General features: G+C 30.1%; 1 protein-coding gene, 1 long non-coding RNA gene and 1 other non-coding gene across 11 annotated transcripts in view; 2 read left to right on the forward strand and 1 right to left on the reverse strand.

The window, feature by feature from the left end:
* Positions 1-27,258, reverse strand: part of LOC114128433 (NAD kinase-like) — a 65,700-nt gene that overhangs the window by 12,819 nt on the left and 25,623 nt on the right. For 3 of the 7 annotated variants that reach the window (XM_027992950.2, XM_027992951.2, XM_027992954.2), the window contains exon 1: positions 10,864-11,661. The exons of 1 other annotated variant lie outside the window; for it this stretch is intronic. In XM_027992950.2, coding sequence (XP_027848751.2) covers positions 10,864-11,150 — 287 coding nt within the window. In that variant the 5' untranslated portion in view covers positions 11,151-11,661. Of the gene's footprint in view, positions 1-10,863; positions 11,662-12,424; positions 12,940-22,758; positions 22,969-26,506; positions 26,835-27,258 lie in introns of those variants that run through there. 3 more of the 7 variants (XM_050202742.1, XM_027992953.2, XM_027992952.2) reach the window with 3 other exon arrangements.
* On the forward strand, positions 2,485-8,479 carry LOC114128436 (uncharacterized). 3 transcript variants are annotated; one of them, XR_007604764.1, is made up of 5 exons: positions 2,485-2,752; positions 2,824-2,924; positions 3,081-3,790; positions 7,623-7,705; positions 7,770-8,479. It is a non-coding gene; the product is annotated as an uncharacterized LOC114128436 (long non-coding RNA). The 3 variants fall into 3 exon arrangements; XR_007604763.1 differs by having other exon boundaries at positions 2,487-2,752; positions 7,920-8,479; XR_003592753.2 differs by having other exon boundaries at positions 2,486-2,752; positions 7,623-8,479.
* On the forward strand, positions 21,708-21,778 carry Trnag-ccc (transfer RNA glycine (anticodon CCC)). Its single transcript has one exon. It is a non-coding gene; the product is annotated as a tRNA-Gly (tRNA).

The following is a 27,258-nucleotide window of genomic DNA, read 5'->3' on the forward strand; positions in this document are numbered from 1 at the left end:
TACATGCCTCGATCAGGTATTGTTAAAAAAAAATAATAATGATTTTGAAAAATACTTCAAACTTACATTTAAATACGAATATAAGATAAAAATATTTTCAAAATATATACTTTTAAATGCTTACTTAAATATAAAGTTAATGTCAAAAAATCTAACCTTCAAGACCGGATTTTATCCAAGTAAGTTTTTTTCATATACATAATTATAATTATTTTTATTGTATTATTATGATGATAAAGTATTTTTTTTCAATTTTTATTAATAGGTACATGAAGTGTCGTATTTTATAAATTTTTATTTTTTTTTCTAATCAATTTTGGTAGTATATTGCTTGTATATTTTATAGCCATGTAATATATAATAATATAAATACTTGTAGATATACTTACAAGTAAACAAGACATAATATTATACGATTGACGCAAGCATTATTACTATGTTGGAGAATTAAAACCTGTAATTTGGAAGGAATGATGTGAGGATGGATTCACAATATTTTACATTCTTAAACCTTTTTTTTTAGAATTATTTATAACGATATTTTATGATGAAAGATCAATTAGTTTTTGAAATTCTGTCTTTAGGTCTTTAACAATTAACAATATTATTATATTTAATACAGTTTAATTTAAGATTCAAGAAACATTGAGATAATCGCTGAAGCTGTATGGGTCATGATGTAATATAATTTATCACTAATGATTTAAGTGACTCAATAATAAAAAGAAAATTAGATTTAATTTGACTAAATATGATGAAAAGTATGATTTTATAACAATTTATACTTTTTTTGTGAAAATATACTTAAAGACATTAATTATATTATACTTAAATCGAGACTGCGATTCACATAAAAATATACAGAATTTAGAAACGTGCGTTATCTATTCAAATAGTTACTAATAAAATCGTTGATTTTTTAGCGGTACAATTCTAGCTATTCTACTCAAAACTGTTCGAAAAAGTGTTAGTATAATATTACCTATAGTATGTGTTTAGCTTTTAGGTATATAATCTGATGGCTGATCTATATTGTTATTGAACTATATAAGTCGTATTATTGAGTTATATTATCATATACCTACGAGAAATTGTCAACGAAAGGTAATTTACAAACTGTTATTGAGCTAATTTTTTTTTGTTTCAAAACTTAATTTTAAAAAAAGGTTTAATATTATAAAAAAAAAATATAAATAATACAACCAAGCCACTGTGATTTATGATAAAGGTATATTACGTAAGCCATGTAGTAGCCTGTAGTATTTTTTCAAAGTATAATAAAACGTACGCTTTTGTCATCTTTAATTTTATTGTATAGTGTTATGACTAAATTTTACACAATTAAAATAAATTGCACAATAAACGAATGTTATCTAATAGGAAAATAAAATTGGCCACTCTGCTTCCGATGCCTGAGTCATTGATGTACGCGATTCTAATCTCGAATACCTACGATGTTACATTATGTGTATGTTTATAATAGAAAAAAAACAACAGCGCTATAATACCCATCATATAAGATTATACGTATTATATGTACACTCGTAGGTGATGCGACCTCATGACTATATATATAATACGAGTGCGAGTAGCTTATCTTTGCCCCTTCTCGCAAGACGAACTTCATACACTATGCTTAGGCGTACGGAGTGTATATTAATGTATAATATATAATATTCGGTTCATCCGTCGAAAAATCGTAATTAATAAAAACTTCATGTGAAAATCTTGTAGCGCACTACAAAAAATCAAATCGATAATAGAATCTATTAACTTGATTCTAAAATATATATGATGTTAAATCGCGATATTTCACACCATTCGATCAAGCCTTAAAAAATGTATACTATAAAAGCCTTTTTAATCAAAGGTATATTATATAGGTATTATCATTGAAAATCAATGATATTATACATAATATAGGTATATGATTATAGTCACCGAGTTTTTATTTTTGCAAAGGAATGTGAACAATTTTGATGGCCGCATTCTGGTGTTATTACATTAAATAATAAATATATACCACCCGAAACATAATATATTATAATATACTATATGACCTTGACATAGACTGCGTTTTTTTTTTTATGAATATTCAACGATTTCAATAATTCGAACGCGAAGGTAAATGGCTTGTCTAATCTGATCGGAAAACAACGGTTACAGCAGTATCATAAGCACAAATCATAATATTTGATATATTATATTTTGTGTGAAAGTCGATATCGGCCCAGGTATGTCATTTTCAAAACCGATTTACCCCAATTTAACTTGACCGGATGTTTTGACCTTGTCACTCTGTATAAATAGGTGGTTTCCCGTTATGCGTTTATCGTATTTATATATTCTGATATTCGTATACAGTAGCTATATAAATGCACTCGCACGACAATTATAATTATGTGCCTATACAATAATGCGACACTTGATCCGAATCAGCTGATTGCCGGCCACTTCCGTTGGACTATGGGTCGTATATATTGATTTTTATAGTATTATATTGAGTTAGAGATTATAATATATACGCGCGTATTACATATCACAGGTGCGTTTAATAATGTTAATGTTGTATATTTATATGTATATATGCGTAAACCAATATTGTATACTCATGACATATGCACTACATATGACTGCATATACAATAGTAACGTTTGAATGTGAAGTGTGTTTCATATTTCAAACGGTAAAGTATAACTTGATCAAACGATGCGTTGACAATAATAATTTGGCTTGTGTTTGTTGCACTGTGGTACGTATAGTGTTTAAATATATATATTTACAGCACGATAGATTATTAATATCGATATTAATTATTAATAGGTATGAGATGCACGTATAGTGTCCGTATTGACTTATACAAAGAAATGGAGTGAGATAGAACAGCGAAAGAAGTCCGGAAGCGACATTATTATAAAAAGACAGTAGGTATACATAGACGTTGGGTCCCCTTAAATTACGTTTAATAAGTATGGACTGTCTCCTTTTAACCATGTCAACAACCTAGGTGTGCGGCCCGCGCAGTCCAAATTTTAATACTATTCTATAATACAATAATTTTGTGATGCGCCTTGTTGCAGATACCGCCTATTAGGATCATTCGGGAATTAGATGGACAAAACGTGGCTCAATCACCGACCGTCCCTTGGAACAGTGCAGGGAACAGTTTTGAGATTAGAGGGTTGCGAAGCTGTGAAGATTGGTATGCCTAAAGCGCAGTGGCGTATTTACGGGGTGGGGGGGGGATGAGGGAAATATATCTCCCCCCTTGACCTTTTTTTTTAGCAATCATTATTACTGCATTAACTTGTATGAGGTATGTTTATACATTTTCATAAATATACTTATAGATAATAAAAACAATTTTTCCTCACATTAATATCACTATTCTCATACCCGGCAAATATATTATATAATAATATTATAACGTCGTTAAATGAATAACAAAAATAATGATTTTAAACAACAACAATGGGCGTTGTGTTCTGTGGGTCTTCGCATTATACAGCCAATCAGCGCGCTATATTTACTATAATACTTTTCTATTGGTTATTATTATTGTTGGATGCGTTTAACCTATCTTAACTACTCGAGTCTCAACATTAAGTTCCTCAGTCGTAGTTCGAACGCAGTGATCTAAACTTCAAAGGTTCAAACCCCGCAGGACCGTTCAAAGCACTTAGGCGTTGTCGCATCTTTTATACCTACGTCGACAATAATAATTGATTCATCATCGATTCTACATAGGTACACATTCAAAAGTGGGTCGTGGGTGACTGCTTAACTATAGGTAAGCTTTAAACAATTATTTTAATATATTATAATGCAGAATATAAATAGGTAGGTCGAGATTCAAATTTTACTGGAGAGACACAAAATTTATTTTGTGTAACTTATTATGTTCCCTTTTTGAAATAAATTAAATAAAGATACACATACTATTACCTTAGGACCACATAATATATATACGATACTTATGTTTCGTTTTCACACTAAATAGTGCGTTTATATGTTTTGCTTTTATAGCATAGATTATTCAAAAAGTCGTAGATACTTGAAAATTCAACCAGTTATTTATATTAGCATTTCCTTTAGATGATTTAATTTTCAAAATATTTCGCTTATTTTAAGGCTATTTATAGACATTTGAAGTATTCGTTTTTGTTTAGCATTTGGAGTTCAAATATTGACAAAAATTTGACAAAATCATGAATACTTGTGAATTATTTTGTAGTTAAAATTTATAAAAATATTTGTATAAATAGCTAAGAGTTGAAAATTTAATACAAGATTATCCATAATTTGGCTTATAATAATTATTATATAAGAACTTAAATTTTGGGGTATTTAGGTCATTAAAACATAAACCACCTTTTTCACCACCCGCACTGGAAAATATATCCTAGGCTGACATAATCATTTATCCGTTCAGAATCGTTTATCGTATACAAATAATACATTGATACTTATCATTAGATTCAAATTTAATACATACATTATACCTACATGTGACCTACTATACAGCAGAGTGTTATTCACTTGACTACTCTTTTTTTATACATTTTATAGAGATCTAATTTTTATACATTAATTCGTTTCACGTCATTCTGATTCCACATATACCAATTTTTCTTTCCTTTATTTTTCGTTAATGCTTTTTTGATTTTTTTTAAATTATTCCCGCTGTTGATTTTTTTATATGTTTCTTATTAATGAATTAATAAAAAATTTAAATACCCAGAATGCGGACTAAATGGTTATATAGGATTATTATTGTTTTCGATAAAGGCTTGTTTATTAAATGTATTAAACAAATAGATTATCGATTTACATATGGCCTGTGGACCAATACAGTCGGTATGCTTATAACATTGACATCGATCGTTTCAAAATTTAAAGTTTAGTGTTAAAATCTAAAACCACTGGTACGAAGTATTAGTACCTACGCACCGATCATTTCAGTGAATGTAGATAGTTCGTTTTCTATATAAATAAAAATATTCTGTGGGACAATAGTCAGTTTTACTACTTCAAATCTAGGGAAATACGCGGTAAATAATTCTTTTTTTAATTTAAATTAATTTTTCAAATTTTGTTGCTTTTTTTAAAAATAAATATGCTTCTTTCTTGCATTTTTAAAACAATCGTGTGTTTATTGTGCTTTAAAATCTAAGCCCTATGTATTATATATTATATGTATTAGGTATTTAGGTATGTCAGGTATGAAATTATAATATATTGAAAATATCTTTATGTACCTATTTTGAGAGTAAGGAGAAAAACTATTTTGGTCAAATCTAAAGTGTAATATATTACCATGTGTCTATATATTTATTATAATGGTTACCTATGTATACAATACGTACCTATATTATTTGAATCACGTATATTGATTAATGGTTTTATCTCTAATTTGTCTACGATAGATATATATAATACAGTGTATTGGACTGTAAAAAATGTCAACTCAAAATGATTCGTAACACGCAACCAATTTATTATAATATTGCATTATGTTATAAACGCAAAAAATAATATAATACATTTATAAACTTAGATTTGATAAAATTTGCCGTCCTTGAACGATTAAAGTTAAAGTATAATTTTTTTACTAAATTGTACTAAAATTGTATTTTTGCAGTTGGTATACATTTTAATATTTATATTTTTCACTTTATTGGTTAAAAGTCATAAAAATAACTTTAAATGTAAAATGACCATTAAGCCACATCTAAATTATTTTTGTCACCATTGCCATCGGATGAAACGTTTAGTTCATTTGCATTTTGAAACGCTTGAAAATAAAACAATTCATAACAAAAACGAAAAGTAACATAAATATTATGATTAAAAAAAAAATTGATAATACATTGTTGCATCATATAATATTTATTATGTTAAACGTAGTAAACCTTACATAAATCACTATCATTAAAAATGCTGTTCTAATAATATTATAGTGTTCAAATGGTACGTAACCCTCATCTACTAGGTCATATAAGTAAAGATAATTTTTAATATGTTAATTCCGAGACTCAATTTTTAAAAGTTATTGATTCACCAATAATAAACAAATAGGTGTAATTAGATCAAAAACAATAAATTATGGAATTAAATATCACGTTTTAAGTATTTTCTGTGAGATGATTTTTTGGTGAATCATATTAACCATTCATATGAGTAAACGACGTATCGTATAACTACTCTAAAAATGACGGATTATTGTTTTATAGTGTCTTAAGATTCTTACAAAAAATATTTTTAAATACATTTTAAACATTTAGTGGATTGTGTTGAATGTATTATAAATCACTATTCTAAAGTACATTGATATAATTCTTCAGAAATTAATTAAGATGTTATAATAATGATACTATACGTCAATTAATGAGTTTAACATTGTAAATAGGTAGTAGTATACATTTCATCGAATACCTATTGAAGACCTACGAGTTTGACAGAATTTATAAATGACACAAGTAATATAATAGTAGTATGGCTTACAAGTATTTTGTAAACTGTCCACGTCTCACAAATTATAGTATTTAAGTGAAGGTAAGTTAGTTTTAAGCTAGGCTTTGAGGTAGCCCATAAATATTAAAAAATAATTATTAATTTACCTCACCGTTTAAACTTGTTAGAAAAGCAAATTGCTTTAAAAGATTAAACACCAAAATAATGTAGAATATTCGTGTTTTTTGTATTAACAATAATTATTATTTTTTTTTTTAATTGTACTTAAATATATCGGAACTGCAATATCATTATTATGTTGTTTGCACATTATTAGTGTACTACACTATATTATTAACACACCTATATACGCTGCACAGAATCAAATTATTATTTTAGTCCTATAAATATTGATTATTATTTGGGTTTAATGGCCGTTAATTTATTGTTTTGTTAACTCTATATATGAGACCAGGAAATATGTGCACATAATATGCTAATATGTTTTTAAAGCAAAGCAATAACAATGCAACTGCAACAGGTCGAAAAACTTAACAAAAATAGGGACCCACTTGCCAATACTTCTAACAAAACAATCAAAATATATAATAGTATAATATTAGCGTATACAATTTTAGTATTATAATCTACAGAAGATTTCTCTAAGGCAATATATAAATAGCTGTGTAAAAAATAGCACTACCTATTAATGATTTAATTTTAAAATAGAAATAATAAGTTGTTATTCAATCGCGCTAAAATATTGCATTATTACGTTATGTCACTAATATACTTCTATAGCTATAATTATTAATATGATGTACTATTAATTATTATAACGATTTTTATTGCATTTGAGTAAGCAGCATTACATTATAGAAACAAATTCTATTTATTTCGTAATTGAAATGTTGTGAATAACAATAAATACATATTATAAATTTATAATGATCAAGAACGAGCATTATCGAAAAGCTTCAAATAGTTATTTTATTGATGATGATTAATTAACTATATAATATATCTATACACATTTAGTTAATATACATAATGTCATTGGTTTATTATCTATATTATAAGAACGATGTGAATAAACACATCTGAATAATAAAATTACTATTGATGAGTGTTGCAGTATTAAAATCAATTATTATTTTTTTTTTTATTAGGTTATTCAGTTCAAAAGATGTCACATCACCATATCGTTAAATATAATGGGAACTCAGCGGTATTTTATAGTGAATCCTGAACGGTAGGTAAATTAATAAAGTTTACATAATTTTAGGATTGTCGAAACTCATACGATGTGTGCACAGGCAATATGGTGAATACATGAATAAACATTCGCCGTGTCAGCTCTCGATGACGTTGAAATACGTACAATAATGCATTACATTTTAATATATCGCGTGATATCTTGAGATATTTGGAGACGAACCGAACTAAGAGCTTAACTTTTAATTCAGTTCCAGATTCACGAGGTTCCGCTAGAAGTAATAATGGGTACTTACGTCCGTTTCGTCTCGAACGGGAAATGACAACGTGTTTATAAAAGAATCGAATTTTTTTTTTTAAAAACAATTTCACGGAAGTAGACGCGAACGATATAGAACCGATGACATATTTTATCCGACCGGGAAAATGGTGAATTGGTATCGCGTATACAACAACGTCGGAAAGGACGGGCGAAAAGCTATTGTTGCCAGCAGAAACGACTATAATAATATTCAAGATATGTGTATTTAGGTACATTTCGTACTAACAAAAACCGTTCGTAAAGTCATCGATCTGATGTGACGTATTAATTCTATGCACGGCGAGTGCATAACCGATATATTTGTAATCCGTTTCACTAGTTATTAATTTATTGTATGTATAGGGTCATGAGCTACTATATACCTACTATAAACATTATTGTAGCTACTGAAATCAATTATTTAATACCATTGAACAATATACAAATGGATAATAGTGTGAATAATTTTGTATAGAGGGCTGTTCAAATTAATTGTTAAATTTAAAAAAGATAATATGAATATTATATTATTACACTATAGTCTATAACTAAATTGTTTTGTAGATTTTCACTAAAACGCGACATGTGTACTTATAGTAATAAAATATACGATTCAGCGATGACCTACCTTAAGTCATCATTGCATAATACATACATGCGTTCAGCGACACAATAATATCACGCACCTCTGACAACCTGACCGTTTACAGTATAATGAATACATAAAATAAATAATGTATTTATATTTTATATTTATTAATTATTAATTTAATTAATTAATTGTATTTATGAGTTTTAGAATTTTTGAACTTATTCAAAAGCAATATTTGAAAAAATAATACTCGTAGTTTTTCTTTCCATAAGACTTTATAATATATTTACTTATATTTTTATCTTTATTTATTTTATATTTATAGGTACCTATTTTATACTATGTTACTTATGTTAAACTGTGAATTGAATGTAATATTTATCTAAGCTATACGAAATAATAATAATTAAATAAAGAAAAATGGAGGGAGTGAGTATTCTTAACAGATCACTCTGTATAATTGTGTGTATGATGTACTACGTTTAATGTTAATTGATGAAAACATCAACTTTATATAGGTAGGTAAAATATACAGGTTGCAAATGACAAATGGCGGATTTCACATAATTATAAAAACTCGATTCTTTATATATTATTTTGAATTAACGTCCTCGGTTGTTGTACGGTAGAAAGTGTTATTTATTCAGTTCCAATGCAACATATAATACAATACTCGTTTATTCGTTAATATACGTGCTTATTCTGCTGTAAATCGTAAGTATGATAGGTAGGTTCAATGTTCATATTATATACAGAATGATGTTCGTTATATTTTAGTAGGTACCGCAGGTACTGCACAAATCGCTTTCAAATAGTTCAAACCGATTGGTTTACTTATCATAATAATATTAAATAGTAAATAATTGTCGTTCAACTGTGCACTACTCAACTCTCAAGTTGAAAACGATAAACGAGCCAAACTCCTATTGTCATTTTATGCTGACTTTACAGATATCGACTAAAATTGTATAGCCGGCTGCGGCAGTGCGTTAAAGCACGTAAACTACTTAAAAAATTAAAAATGCATGTTACGCCCGTTTAGAGTAAACGTTTTAAAATAATTAATATTGTTTATTTTGTCGGTTCATAAACAGTATAGGTAAGTATAGTATATAACTATCAATACAATATTATCGTCTGAAATCCGTCTCAATAAAAATACTTAAATAATAGATTGATTTAGTTGGTTAATACCTATTTTCTTATATAATACATAGTTTATTGTACAACTGTAATGAATAATTTTTTTGCGAAACAGTCCCACATCATAACCCGTTAAATTTAAAAATAATAACTATATCTTTCGTTATACACTTATACATAAAAGTATGAATAAGATAAAAATTGTTGTTTGAAATTGCAACAATAATGTGCTGTTTAAACGAAATATTACTATACATTTTGATAAGCGACTATACCCTACAGTATCATCTCAAGTTGTTTATACTACGGCGGAACTGCTATAAGTACTAGGTATATGAGTATATTATATATTATACTATACTTTCTACGATATTGCTAAACAGAAAACATAAATAAAAATACTAACACAATATAAACACACACGTGCGTGCACTTACATAATTCGCATCTCTAGAACAAGACTATTATACAACTCAAAACTTATAGTTTTGAGAAAAAGTGATTAAAGTTTAAAACCAAGATATTATATTAGAGAGCTGTTTACCTATGCATTTGAAACTAAAAACTTATAATACGCTATTACAAAATATGCTATACCGTAAGTATACCATCTCCAAATATTAACAAATACTTTCTCATATAAACTCAAAAAGTCAAACGTATGGCTTTATATTCTGAGGTTTGACTAAAAAATTCAATATTTCAATACTGACACGTTTTTGGCGACATAAAAAATGAGATCTAACGTAACGTAATCATACTCAAAATTGACGATTCCCGAGTCGTACGCTTGTGGTGGTTCTAGAGTAGCGAATAATTACGATGACAAAAATCTATATGCATTGCACCGAGAGTTCCGTGCGATTTTCGACCGCCGAGAATGCACCATATACCTGCGGAAGACGATCGGTATGATGCAAAGGCGTCAGAAAAAGTCAACGTGTACACCGCACGACATCGTCCTGGTTATAACCTATATATATACGTATATGATTTTGACCAAGGGGAACGATCTCGCGGTACCGAGACACGACATCGCTAGACCACCTATCGCACCCTCTCACTACAATCACTTCTAGCTGTACAGTGTATACCTATTACCTACACATATAACGGCTCCTAAAATATATATTATATTGACACTATATTTTTGACTTACGGCCACGATCCGGACCGGCGGCGAGGTTTTCGGACGCGCCGCTGTTCGGCCGTACAGTTCTGACAGTCGTCGTCCACACGGCCGACCGCGGCGGCGGAGTCGCTGCTGTGGATCGTGTCGGTCACGGACCAGCCGGGGGTTGTCGCCACGGACCGTTCGCTACACGTCCTGCCGTCTTCGCGACTCCGGCACGACATCCGGAAAGCCGCGGACGTTTCGGACGAGTCGCCCGCGCCGTAACGTCCGGCCGACGAGCCGAACGCTTCCTCGGCGTGTTGCACTTTCATGACCACGGTTTTCGCGCGCCTGCGGAACTAGTGGCGTTATGGCGACGATCTGCTGCGGAGGAAACGCCGCGGAATCGGACGACGAACTACCGTTCGTCTCTCTCGGTACGATAATATGATATATTATTTTTTTTTTACGAACCCGTTACCGCGGCCGGCGATTTATTTTTTTTTTATTCGTGACGAGCTCCGCGAGTCGGCCGACGTCCCTGCGGATCGGATTGACCGCTGTGGCGTACGCGACGAGAAACAATATGCGCTTACGGACGGCGCGCCGACGACTGCAGCTGTACAACACACTGGCCGTACCGACTTCGGAAGGTGACACGCGATGCGCCGCGCCGTCCCCCACTTCGGCGCGCGTCGTAGTTCCCCCACCGGCCGACGCGGATGAGTCGGTCGCACATGCCGCCGGTGTCATCGTGTCGATATAATATCATAACGACATCAAGACGTATAATAATTATTACGAATATTACGATAATGCGATTCGGCGATTTTACTCGAGCTGCTAGCGTGCGAAGTCGGAAAAAATAAATAGTTCCGCGACGACGACGACGACGACGATCTAACGATCTATATTATTCATGCTTTTCTGACGGTATTAACACAGTGCCTATAGTGATCGACGTACGTAGCTAGAAGATTGCAAATCGCTCGTGCCACCGTTTATCTCGTTACTCAATAACAATGCGGTTGTTCGATATTTTATTTTTGGAATTTTCAAAAAATTTTACAAGTATAAAACACCATCGTATTTTCAAAACCTTGAGATTTTTTCTACTGCTAATTAATTAAAAACATCAAAGTTTTTAAACAAATTATCCCCTAAATACGTTGAAAGGAGCTGCAGGGTTTCCATGTACCTATACTAAAAACATGAATTTGTATCTCTACGGGACACCTGCACCCTTAAACGCGGGTAAAATAAATCTCGAGATTTTGAAAATATGATCTTATCCTATTATAGTTATGTATATTTAAAAATTCCAAAAATTTCGAACAATAATTATAGCATATATTATTGGAAGAGAATAAAGGGGTGATTGATGAATCATTCTGTACACGCGATTCACCGGACTCGTGGGTTGCGTTGCGTAAGCTATGCAATAATAACACGTAAAGACCTTCGGCGGCGTCGAAATTTGCGCAACGGCGCCCGAGGAAGTCGCCAGACGGGGCAAACAGCGATATTATATTAAATAGAGGTACGATACACGTCTTATGCGATATTATATTTTACTTTATGTTATGTATGGCGACGCGAAACTGACCTTCTTTTCAGCGGGCTCAATAATCCACCGGCGTCGTCCGAAACCGATGCGGTGGTGCACGCCGACTGCCGTTGACGCTCGTCGCAATAATCGCTGTTACTCCTCATCGTCGAGTTCCGGTCGTTCTTGTCGGTAGGTGTATTTAATACAGCAGGTCAGCAGGTATCCCTTATCACCACTGACGTATTTACGTAGTGTTGTACGTTCGACTAATATAATAATATTTATAATTATCGTTGTACACTACGATTTTCGGATTTTTTTATAATTATTGTTTTTGCGCTATTCGCTATAAAAACCGAAAAAATAAAAAATAAAAATAAAAACGTCGAACGAGATCCGATGCGATCCGCACAGTGTCGCCCTCCACACTGCACCCGCAGCAAGTCTTACACACTAGATATATTACAGTTTTTTATTATAATGATAATATTATTGTTGTAACATGATGTTATAATATTATGTCGCACCGCGTCAGTCACGGTGCGTCCGACACATAAGACGTATACACAATATAAGACGTGCACAGGAACGGCGGTCGGGCGTAAGTGCGCGCGCCCCCTCCGGTGCGGTGCGATTTCCACCTTGCCGCCGGCCGATCACGCATCGTCATCGACGCCGCCGCCGCCGCCCGAACCCGGGTGTCCTTGCCAGAAAAATTCAAATACCGAAGAGAACCTTTCACGGCACCGCTTGTCTCCTCTCGTGTCCAGCGATAGTCGAAAATATATATTCTGTATAGCTCCTCCTATGTACAGCCCCGACCGTTGAGAGTTATTTTCGTAGAAAATTCACCGATGACTGCGGGGTCCGGAATTCACAACGGTCAGGCCGATTCATAGAAATGTGCAGTTTATTTGTCGAGGAGAACGAGCATACCGACGCGGTACAACAAACGAGCAGAAAAATAAATAAATCAAATCGTTTAAAGTTCGCGGTCCACTACGGCCACTGCGGGCGAACCGTGATCGTGAGTCTCCCTCGAGTCCGGATGCGTTTCAAGTTCGACTTTCGATAGTGAGAAAACCGTGTTTTTTACATTTCCGCCATTCCCGAGTATATACCTACCTTTAATAACTCTCATCGATACATAATACATATGTATAGCATATTACATACTATAACTGCGTTTTTAATGGATATACAACGATAAAAATAGTCCTACGCGCGTATGTTAATATATATTACAATACAATTATTGACAATGTAAATTGTTGGATTTTCGTTTGAATGATTTATATTATTTCTTATAGTGTCTGGCAAATCATATACATTGCTAAGTAATAAATATGACAATTACTGTACATTTTATACTATATAAAAATTTACGTTTTTAAAACACTTTCGTCGAAAAATGGTAACAATAAGGAATTTAAAAAGTTCCACTTAGATAAAATACAAATATACAGCTGCGAGTGATGATTATTTATACCATAAAGGTAATATACTTCGCTCGATAATAACAACAATATACTACTATTATAACTCGCACTAGCATCACGTCAGTAAAACATAAAAATAAACGATTATTTTTCAAAGTATAAAGTACATACATATGTATTATTTTACAAATATTTTAGCAAATTCTTGTTCAAAATTGCCTTGAAAAATTCCGGAACAATAATTATACGTCCATCTCGATGATGGTAGGTATAATATTATAATAACGTAAAAATTATTCAAGGGCCTAATAATATTCAGATATTTCTGTTTACTAATAATAGCAGCATAGTAATAATAATAAAAAATAACTATATATGTATATTATATGTATTTAAATTTTAAGTATATAATAAAAAATCAATGGAATGTTATAATTTATAAAAAATATATATGAGTTGATTTTAAATTAATTAGTTAATTTTTTTTTCCGTTTTCCGTATTTCGTAAAATTACATTAAAATAGGTACATAGTTGACCATCTAGGCAACTCGAATCTAAAGGGAATTAAATTAAACCTGATGAATTTAGTTGGATAAATTTACATTAATTTAATTTTGAAGAAAATGCAACATTCAAAATATATTATAATTTACAGTATAATATGTTTAAATTTTAAACTTTTTAAATATGTGTGTGCATAAATATATTTAATGTAATATAATATAATAAATATATATACAACAAAATCTATTGTCGAAAATATCGTAATTTAATGTTTCCTATGAGTTTTAATATCTCCAGACCATTTCCTAATTAAATAAATATTTTAAAATAGACCTGATGGTTAATATTGTTAAAAAAGTTATGTGTATACTCACTGTATCTATTTACCCGGCAATTTATAATCATTTATATAATAATTATATAATATTCAATATAGTTCACCCATTGCATTTTGCAGTGATTTTGTTGCTCTAGCCTCTAACTCAAATCGAACACTCATCGTTATATGGTAGAAAATAATGCAAAACTAGATAAATTACTCCACCAGCTGTAAGTAATTAAGTTATTAAGCCAGTTATTTTTAACTGAAAAAAAAACAATTATAAGTAGATTTTTGAGTTGAAGAAATGTTCAAACTACAAAGAGTTTACGCTTATAATTATTATTAATACATATTACATTATTATTTATTATAAGCATCATCATAAATTATATTTTAATATTTTATGTACACTTCATCACGATATCGGATATGGATCACGATAATCCATAACATAACAATCTACAATACCAATAATTTACTCATTATGAGTATAAGTATAACTTACTATGAGTATATTATTGGTATTGGGACTATAAATACCTAATATATAATTACGATATATATTTTAAACGCGTGGTTTAACTCACATAGATAATAATAATTTACCGAATTACGACTTAATTATTGTTTTTGCTGTACAGAACTCTATTGCTGCATCAATAAACGCCCCCTAAGGTAATACAATAATATCATAATAATTAGTATATTATATTTATACCTACACGTCCGGAAAAGTCAAACGTCTCCCCGGAAAATCGGACGAGACCGGTTGTTGTGACGCATCACGCGTACATATTATCGTGGAGGCTGATAATGACGCACTTGTATTCGATGTTATTCTATACACATTTCTGGTTTTGGAATTACGTTTTTTTTTTCATTAATTCTTTCGTCGTAAATAATTTCATACTGTATTTTCGTACGCGTTTCATAAAGTAAAAATATGTACGTCACAAATATATTACAATGTATACAATGTTTACATAATATTTTGATATGGAAACATTGGAAACTGGACGAACTGATATGTATATATATATTATGTATAACGTGTATGTACACATTGTATATGTATCATAATATCGTATTAATATGATTAAACAGTCTCGGAATGTGCTGTGTGGAACGCGGCCGTTAAATTTTTTACAGTTTTGGCATATTTTTTTATATTATGCATAATATATACATTAGATAATTAAATATATGTATATGTTATTACGATGCTGTGGTATTCGCCAGAATTTTAAAATTTCAATCATATTATAAAACCGATAACCAAAATCTAAAAAAAAAAAAATATTTAATTTTAAGAAAACATATTCGTAAAATATATTTTTTTGAAATAAATAATAAAATTTGGAGTTAGTTGAATGAATAATATTATAAGGAGAAAAAACTAGTGCGTCAGACTATAGGTCATAAGTATATCGTGACCTATACCTGTCACACGCTAGTAACATATACGCGACACGTCGATTGTCATCGATACAATCACTGTAAGGTTTAATTAAAACAAGAAAATCAAATAAACATTTCAAAGACAACGAAATAGAATCGAATCAAATAACGTTATAATGAGTAAGTAAAATGACTTAAGCGATTTATGAATTTATAAGTAATCGGTATCGGTATTTCACGAATAACAAAATAAACTATAGACAGTAATAAAAGCATGAAAATAAAATAATGATGATAAGCCGCAGAGTGATTGTACGTTTAATTCGTGCACTAGAATTTAAAAATATTCACAACCACTATTCGAGTCGTACTGCACTTTGATTCGATTCATTTTTCGTTTGAAAACGAATGTTGGGTATAGGCAAACACAACGCGCTCACGATTAATAATAATAATAATAATAGTAGTAGTGTTCGTAATATAACTGCGCGTCGTTCGACAATCGCACTACTCGTCGTTCTAAACGTCCCGTCCGACGGCCACCGTTGCCGATAGATGGCGTTGGCGGGACGACGATCTATCGACGGTCGTCCGGCGAGAAGTGTCGTCGTCACTTTCGGGAACTTTCATCGCACTTACACGCCTACACCGATAACCATTACGACTTGTGACGTCCTTCCGACCCGTCCGAATCGTCGGCCGTCGCGTGTCGACCGGTGAAGACGGTCAAAGTGCCGACGACCAAATCGCAAAACTGACGTCGATTTCCGGAATTGTAGTGCATAAAAGGCCAGGCGAACGGCTGAACGATCGCATCAGTAGTGGTTACAACTTAACCATTACATTTCATATGATGAAGCAACTTCATGATCTTTACTGATTAAACGTGTTGCGCCAATGGGAACTTCTCCAGAGGATCCCATTGGAATTCTGATGCCCCTCCAAACTACTGGTGCCAATTCTTTTTTTAAAATCTTTAGGATTTTAATTTTTTTTTCCAAAATTTTTTTCTTTAGGGTTTTTTTATGCTCTTAATATCTATAATCGAATTAAATAAATAAAATATGATATTAATATTCTAGTTCATCAATTATTATTTTACTTGATCATGACCTCCCTTATATACTCGTAAATCGTAATATTAAATATAATAATAAATATTAATATCTTATCTCTTCTCTCGGATGTTATTGCACTAAAAATCATAAATTATGCATTTAAAGTAGCCAATAAAAAACACAAAACTGTACACGCCAGCAACACTAGCAGAACCGGCTGCGAAAACGTGGAAAAAGTGTACACAATATGTTTTTTCATTTATTTGAGCATTCAAAAATATAAAATGTCGAGTGACCCACTGTACTATGTTTTGTTTTTTATTGTAATTCAAATTAATAAGTCTGCCATCATTTATTCACGACATGAAGCGTACCTATAAAAAAATTATACTATTACTCTGTTATCTAATTAAGTAATAAATAATACTCGTTCGTCCCGAACACAATAATAAACATTTACATTTTACGTTAATTGTTAATATAATAGTATGTGTAAGTCTGTAGTTATCACCAATGTAAGTATACAAATAGTGAAATTAATTGTATAATCGCTTTAAATAGTGTCTTTATTTAATTTATATTCTTAAAATTCCAAAATATGCAATTAAAATACAAAACCATTAAATATGCAAAATAATAATAGTATTATTTGATTCTGCAATAGAATATGAATGATATTTGTATCCAGGTCAGCATTAAATAGGATAAATATATTAAATAGAAAGAAATATACAATTTCATAAGCATCAAAGCACAATTTTGAATAACCTATATGCATTTTAATATTATTTTTAATTTTATTTTTTTAAACGGAAACTATTATAAAGCATAAAATATGTTTTTGTTTTGAATTTTTTATCAATTGGGTACTGTTAAAATATTATATTATTACAATGTTGTCTACGGGGTCATGTTACTTTTTCGATTAGTTTTAAATATTCAAATGTCATAAAATAGTTTTATTTAACTACTTATACTGTATTCAAATTGGTTTGTAGGTCAATGGGTAGACTTATTATAAATTATAATTTCCTAAAATATTGTTCACCATGCCTATTTAAAATGTTTGTATTAAATATAATTGCAGTTTATGTATTATTTTGATTACAATATCGTTTTAAATGAATAATGTACTTGTACTTAAATAATATAATAAAAAAAGTTATACACAGATCAGAGAGTAATAATATGCAATTGTTGTACCTACGTCCTACATACTTATTTTAATATTTTATAAATTTGACTAATTATATAATATATTTAAGATGTAATAAATGCAAAAATATAATCTATTTTATATTATTTTATTATGATTTTAAATCTATATCGGTAAGATATAGGATTCAGTGTCAACAGACTGTAAACTCATAATAATATTTCAAACGAGTCTATCAAACAGAAAATAATACAAAATATTTTTCAATCGTTAATTCGTAATAAACGTATCTCAAAATATTTTATCGATAAAGTATTAAGAGTTGATAAATGTTTTCTATATTACGTATTAATCGCATGATGAACAATATGAAATTATGGACCAATAGCAAAATTATAAAGCTCTCCTTCAAAAATAATAAATTTAATGAATTATCTAATTGTAAATCATCGGTATCACGGTCATTTATCTTCTTCTTCTTTTTTTTTTTATCTTTTTACGTATTTAATAAATGTAATATAATATGTATTGTGTATATTCATTAACCATAAAATAAAAACGGATAACAGTGTTCAAGAATTGAAGTTTTAATAAGCACATTCAAGGATAAATTAATGTAAACATGGTCACAAAAGTTATGAAGTATGACTGAGTTACTCATTAGTCATTACCTAGTCTTGTAGAACTAAATTATATATATTATAAAATCATAATATGTAATAGCCATTTTACTTTTAATTTTACCAAGTTTTTTGGAACTATATATATATAGTCAAAATCCGATGTTCGCAAGAAATTTTCTCTTTTTTAAAACTATATATACTTAGTATTCATGACTGTTGCGTCTGTGGCACTAATAAAACAAACAACAATAATCACAGCATCGTTATTATAATTATAAGGTACATATATTTATATTGTAAATATACATATGATTATGAATTGATTTAACAACTCGATAAGAAAATTTAATACATAAGTATATAACGTGTACATGTATGACCTTAAAAGATATTTTTATACCTAAATAACTAAGTTTCATTGTATAATAAATATTTAAATAATTTGTAAACAAATTATATACCTACTGATGTGATGACTGATGGGTGATCATCATTCATCGGTGTCCCGTGGTATATGTATGATAATACAACAAAATACAAATACTTTCTTGCATAATACAATATCCAGTTCGCAAAACTCAATTGGACATTATTTAATAGTACAATATTCCAAATTCCAAGTAGTATTTATGTTTAAGAGGTTGTTTTAAAATAATGTAAATTAAATAAGCAGTAGTCACCTCTCCCCCTCTTGAAACAATTTGCAACCACCCACGATAACAGCTCCTTGATACCCTGTCCCCTAAATACAGCAATAGAAATATCATTATAGTATTTATTTCATCTATCCGTTAGAATGAGTAAAAAAAAAATAACCAAATAAAATTGTGAGGTACATATATCCGTTACAATAAGTTGTATATTATAAATTGTATGCTTAATTTGTAAGTTATAATATCTATAACTTGTCACTATTGCCATAATAATATACTTAGCATAAAATGTGATATACTTCATGATTTTTCTAAATGTAATGAAATCAGTAGTTGTTTATAAATTGATAATTATGATCACGGTTTAAGATACACTTATATCGTATATTTTAAACCGTGATTATGATCATTATATCTATTAGTTATTATTGTAATTTTTAATTTGTCGGTTTCTCGTATTCTGCAGACATTTAGATACAAAATGTTTAGTTAAGAATGTTAAACCAATATAAAATAAATAATAATACCATCGAATTATATAATATAGGTTCTATAATATATTAATATGAGAACCTACTGGCTATTATACTGTTAATTGGAATGTTATGTTAAATCGTATATAATATAAAACATTGTTGTTATTCGTTTACTAAAATAAAAAAGCTATGCACATTAATTGTTTTTTTATTCACCTATTTTTCCGAATAAGCAATTTGTTAGAATTAATAATAGTTGAATTGATTAATATTTGAAAAAAATGATATGAACTATTATTCATTTTATTATAATATTAGGTAGTCGTATATTATATTAGGCATATATAGATGCATAATTGCATTGCAATGCCAATATTTATATAAAAATATTATTACTTTTGAGCTATTGAAAATTATACCAAATATGTGTGAATGTGTAATACACAGAGCAAATATAATATTTAATTGACACACAAATAACAATTACGTCAGAGACCTATAGTAATTATTATTATGTATTATAATAACTATTAAGAATAGGTAAGGTATTATGATAAGGTCTCTATGAGTATTGTTTATTTAAATTGTTTGATCTAATAAAACACTCTTGAAATGTTTTATAACACATAAAGATATAATACTAAATACAATAAAAAAGTATAGGTACAATTATATATTTATTTACAATTAATACCTACCTATTATGAAAACTGTATTTGATTAAACTTTACAATACAATTAATATAATATTATGTATTTTTGTACAATACATGACTATTATAGTAGTATATAATATAAGGAATAAGGAAATTAACTGAAATGGTAATAATAAACCAATTCAATCGTATCTCTATATAATAATTGTTATAACATGGCTAATTCAGGAAGCCCATTTAATAAATTCTTTATAAAAAAATACGACCAAGATTTTTCGTCGTATTCAACTGGTTATAAAGTTCTCAGATTTTAACGATTTGAAAAACCATGAAAAATACCGCAGCGAAGATAACTGGTTTGATATTTATAAACAAAAAGAAATTGTGACGATTCAAGCATTGTAACTGTAAGTATGAAGAAAAAAACTTAGCAATATGTACAAGATAGTATAATATTATGTACAATACAAATTATTTAAAAAATATATGTTTGAGCCCTACCCATTTTCATAGTATTATGTACCTATTAACTTCATATATATGTAACTATAGTTCTATGTAGATAAATGATTTAAAATCCACAACATTATAGGTATTATAGTAATATACTATGTTAAACATTAAGTACTATAAAATATTACATTTTATCACTATTTTAGGTATTCACTTTTTCTCACTATCTCCTGGTTTTATACTTACGAGCGGAGAAGCGCTATTCTATACTTAATATTATATTATTACCTATTAATTAATGTGCTAGTTATCGCTAATATTCGGCCATGTTATTATGTTAACAGTAATAATAATATAGTACCTATATCTACTGTTAGCATTTAGCTACGGCCAAGTATGAGAAGTTTGAAAAATTATATATTATACTTATAAATTATTGCAGACCGTATGTCTGTATGTATTTACAATCTGCATATTACTAAAAAATTGACATTATGCAAGGGCAATGTTTTCAATTTTTATTTCTACACGGTTTCGGTATGGTAAAAAGTAGCTAAAATAATATTATTAAATGCCCAAATTACAATGGGAAAACCCGAGAGCACCGCTGGTGTAATGGTATCATGCAAGATTCCCATTCTTGCGATCCGGGTTCGATTCCCGGGCGGTGCACTTTATTTTTTAACCTAATTTTAACTAAACTTTTAGTAATTTTAGCAAAGTTAACAAATATTAAATATTAAAATGAGTATTTTTATAATGTCATTATTATATAATAGTATTACTAAAAATATTTCAAGTGTCATTCGGAAAAAATATTACTGCCATAGTAATATTATATTGTACTATATAGTTACAACATAATTGAACACACCACTTACCATACATTCTATATAGATACTGGTAAACTAGTTGAAGGTGTAATCAGTTAATACTTAATAGCTTGAAATTTTCAGAAACCTCAATACTAATCAAAATCAAAATCAAATATATTTTATTACTATAATAACTGGTAACGTATTGCCAATAAAATAATAAATAAAGGTAATTTTCCGTTATCAATACATTTTGGATATCGAAGTATTATAATTTATGGTACATAATTCCTAAAATTGTTTTTTTAAAAACAATAAATCATAAAAATACATTTAAGTTGTTCTATTCACAACGTATTCACGTATTTAAACGTATTTATTATAACTAAATATTTTTTAAATGTTTCGTTTTTGTTTGGTTTTTTGTCTGCAAGATTTTAAATCGTTTGTGGTATGGGATTAAATTAGAATTTCAGTAACTTTTAAAACAATTATTGTATATTCAAACGAATTGTAATTTGTACCTTCTGTTGTATAGTAGGTACTAAAATTGTACTACAACAGTATATTATATACTATATACAATACGCTAACATACGCCAAAAGTTTGTTTATGATTTTTTCATAATACCATTTATACGCATCGTGTGTAAAATCTATGCATCGTAGCGGCTAACTACCTATATATGTCCTATATGTTAGTCTTAAACCAAAGCGTATTATACACATAATAACCTACACACACAATATATAATAATAATAATAATAATAATATGAAAATAAATATATTTTTATATTATATTGATGACGTATTGCCTATATAAAACTAAATCTAACCTATTCGAAAGCCACGTTGGAGTCGACGTTATCTCGACGATTCCCCTGCTCCTTCGACTCGTCAGTCCGGTCATTCGGTTCCACTGCATGCTCATCAATGCGCGCATTTCACGTGTTCTACGTGAGCTAGCACCGACAACCGATCGCGACGGCGGACGCGGTTAAGACTTGTACGTGCATGCGATATTATAACAAATAAAATGATAAGACGTATTCGTATGTATTGAACAGTGTACTCGTGTAAGTGTTTAAAGTTTAGAAAAAAAAAAAAAAATTATCAGCGACGGATACGAACGAACGCGATTGTTTTATAACATAATGCACAGCTCGTCGTTTTCATGATAATATGACGTTTTGTTTTTCCGACAGCGATGATGCTGTTTGTTGCCCCCGGCCAGTACACAACAATAATAGAGATAAGGACTCCACTTTTTAATCGAACTCCGAGCGCACACAAGCACACGCACAAGACTGTTTAATTTACGATATTAATAGCTTGTTATTGAACGTTAAAAAAGCTGCATGCGTGCGGATTCACTGTTGCGCACAGCCGACGTCGTTTGTCAGAGTTCGCGCATTGTTCTTTTCTTTTAGTTTTTCCCATAAACTGCACATTACACGTAGTCACACAGACACGGGTATTGTATTGTATTGTGTATCGTCGATTATTTTCAAAGTATATTAACGACTACTGCAGGCGACGCGCGTTGTAGTTTACATTTTTGGCGCGATCGCCGGTCACCCGCATCCGACAGCTGAGATACACGTCTTATTTTGCGATTTCCGACGGTTCTACTCCACTCGCGTTCATCAAGCGCACTCTGACGATTTTCAGATTTTCCTGCAAAAGCTCGAACACTTACTGCAGTGATCGGCGTCGAGAGGTGTACTATAATAGTGCAGGTGTGTGATGAACGATGACATAAACGGGATGTCACAGACGACGCAACGGTACCGATTTCGAAGAGGCGATCGGACAGTGTCGGATATTTTTCACCCTATCTAATCTCATCTGTATTGGAGACGTGCTTAATCGATATAAAATATTTTATACTTGATTCGCAACCGAAGTTTAACGCGTGTTTTTAATTTAAATCTCTTATTCTTATTATTATTGTAATGATCGATGTGTCGTATATATATATGCACTTGCCATATATATTATTACACGATCATAATTATATATATACCAGCTAAGTTTAATACCTAACGTACATTGCGTAAAATTATTTCTGTATATATTATACATTTATACGACTGTACAAGATAAATGGATAACCGACAAATCATTGATTGGGTCAAATCTATTTGCCACAATAGCGACAATAATTGATGTGTCGTATATACTATAAAGTTATACTGTATAAATAATAATATATAATATGGTAACCATACCCGTAAATGTTATAAATTATACAATGCGTCAAGGCATTATTTTCGTATAAATATACTTAATATATTGTTAATTAATGAACAATCACAAATGATGTGTGCTGAAATTTAAATTCGAGTGAACTATATAGTAATTAACTGACTTACTGACTTACTACTCATATATGAGTTCGCAGTAATGTTATTAATTATTTTTAAATATAATATTATACATGTGTCTGAATTATAATTACGTGATGTATAAATGTTAATAAAACGTAGTTGGTGTTATATTATACTCATAATATATCTATGTGTAAAATCGTTATGTTCATCGCGATGGTTCGTTTGATATCAATCAAGGTTATCGCCCATTTAAGGCAATTAATTATGCTTATTATAATTATAATACAATGTTTTTTTCAGACGCAGGTATTTGCAGTAGGATATATACAAATTACAACATCATTTGAATATTTCATAAAAAAGTGTACCTACTTATACACGCCATTATGAATCATATACAACTAAGGAAAATTTTTAGTATTAATCGTACAATACTGCATTATTATAATAATATGCACATGTATTTGCACAAATCGTTAAATGTTAAGTAGTGTTTGGTTTTTACAATTCTATGCGATATTGACAACTAATAATATAAACACGAATAATAGTGAGCATAAATACATGCAAAAATGTCGTATTATGTCATTTTAATATTCAGACAATAATAAAATATTCACAATCATATATTGTCTGTTTGCTATAAAGTTTAATTTATAAAACACAATACTATAGAGCACACGCATAGGTGCCATATACAAATAATATATGGATTTTGAACTGCAGTATGTCTGTACATCATAGATAAATTTACGTAGAAGACTTTATAGTGTTTATATAAATATGTATACATACGAATCGCAATTGTTCGTCGGTATAGTTGGGTGAAGGTTGGTGACAAAATAATTGTCGGTACTTATATTCACGTGCACATTAATAATATAGCATTGCGTAAAGTCATATAATATAAATAAATATTATACGTTTTATACCGATGAGAATAATATTATTATGTATACGGCATGTGTGTATAGATATTAATCGAAATCAAAGTTTTTCCATCACAGGTAAATGCATCGTATGATATGCTATGTAGGTATATTTATTATAATAAATATAATGCGCAGTTACGTTAATACTTAATTAAGTAGACTTCGCATACTACAAATATATAACGAACAGGATTATGATGAAAAAATTGTCGCGAGTTATAAGTGACAGTTATATATTATATAAATCATAAAAAACATACAGCTTATACGTTTTAATATTATCTACAGAATATTTCCAGCGCACGTAAGCTATAGATAAATTAAGTATTATAAATTTATTGTATAGGTAGGTACAGCAAGTACAAATTATATTCGTGAAAAAAATTTCAATTTTTGTCAATAACTCTTCGTAGGGGAGACGGGAGGGGGGATAAAACGAAACATGATGCATAATGATGCTGTAACCGGACGATCTTGGGACAGACTACAACACTTTACTATAACATGGTTTTTTTGAGAGGAGGAGTTTATTTGAATGTGAAGATATTCAGCCCTTCCTAGTATCCCCCCAAGTATCTGAATATTTTGTATAAATACTAACTTATACTCAACTTAAAATTGACACATACCCAACTATGGAAGTTTTCATTAGGTATTATAAAATAAAATTATAAACCACCAAAAACAGCATAATTGAGGCAGTTTTGAATTTTGATAATATGATTAAATTTTATAAATTTAACCTAATGTAATACATATGTTTTATAGAAATTTGGTAGTATTACGTTCATTAAAGCGAAAAAAGAACAAAAAAATGTTATACTAACACAAAATATGTGTAACGCTGAATTTAATTATGATATCATTTTCTACCATTTTAGAGTAAAATTTATTTTTGTTCTGATAATATATCAAACACAAAAGTACCAAATTTTGAATTATAGCGATTTCCGAGGCGATTTCGTTCCAAGGAAGCGTAATCAATAAATTATAATAATGATATCGTAATATTGTCTATATTTAGAGTATGATCAAAATTTGGGCCCTTTCGTTCTGGGTCCTTGAATTTAATTCCCGATAACATAATTAATAGTCCTATCCACCCCTGTTTATACCTATACACTATACAGTATATAGTTTTTTAAGTAATATACCTATATATACATATATAAGTGATATAACGTAGAATTATATAATGTAGGTACTACACTGCACATTATATATCTATTATATATATATGCTTATATAGTTATACAGCAGATCACTCTTATAGTCTTATATATAAAATATTTATATGGGTACATAATACAAATTCTTACCACATGGAGACCAACGTCTTGAGCTCGTCCAGGTTGAGGTTTTCCAGCGACATTTTATCGTCATCGGTTTCCGTCCGTTCTTCGGGTCCGACTCCGCTCTCTTGCCACGAATTCATCGTGCGATGGTTATATATATATGTGTGTATAAACGATGATGATGATATTAATATGTTATACGATCGAATTTATAAATTATGACGCCTTTTTCACGCGGTCTCGACGAAAACGAATTATTATAGTTCAACTGCACGATCTACGGTAGCACACGACACGCTGTTAAAATATATAGTTACACGCACGCATATATATACCTAATATATAATATATTATGTGATGTGCGTTCAATAATGTGATACGAGAGAAAAATCGACTGACGATGTGTGGGCACGCGGATCGCAGTAATCGGCGGCAGGCGACGGCGTGAATTGCGACAAACGACGGCGGCGGCGACGCTCGTCGGAGAGTGAAAGCTCGCCCGTATAATATATATACATAACATTATAAGTATTATAACAGTGTCGTATATATACATATAGATAAAAAAGTAGCGGCGGCAGCGATCCCGATGTCTGCACGTTAAAAAAAAAATATTACACACACAATATTATATATGTATATAATAATATCTATTATGTGTATATAATACGCGTGCGAGGTCTGCGGGGGACAAGTGACCAGTTTATCCGAATCGTATTCCCCCCCACTCGCCGCCCACCGACTGACAGACCGACCGAAAATAATAATAATAATAG

The sequence above is a fragment of the Aphis gossypii genome, chromosome 3, assembly GCF_020184175.1.
Source record: "Aphis gossypii isolate Hap1 chromosome 3, ASM2018417v2, whole genome shotgun sequence".
Lineage (NCBI taxonomy): Eukaryota > Metazoa > Arthropoda > Insecta > Hemiptera > Aphididae > Aphis > Aphis gossypii.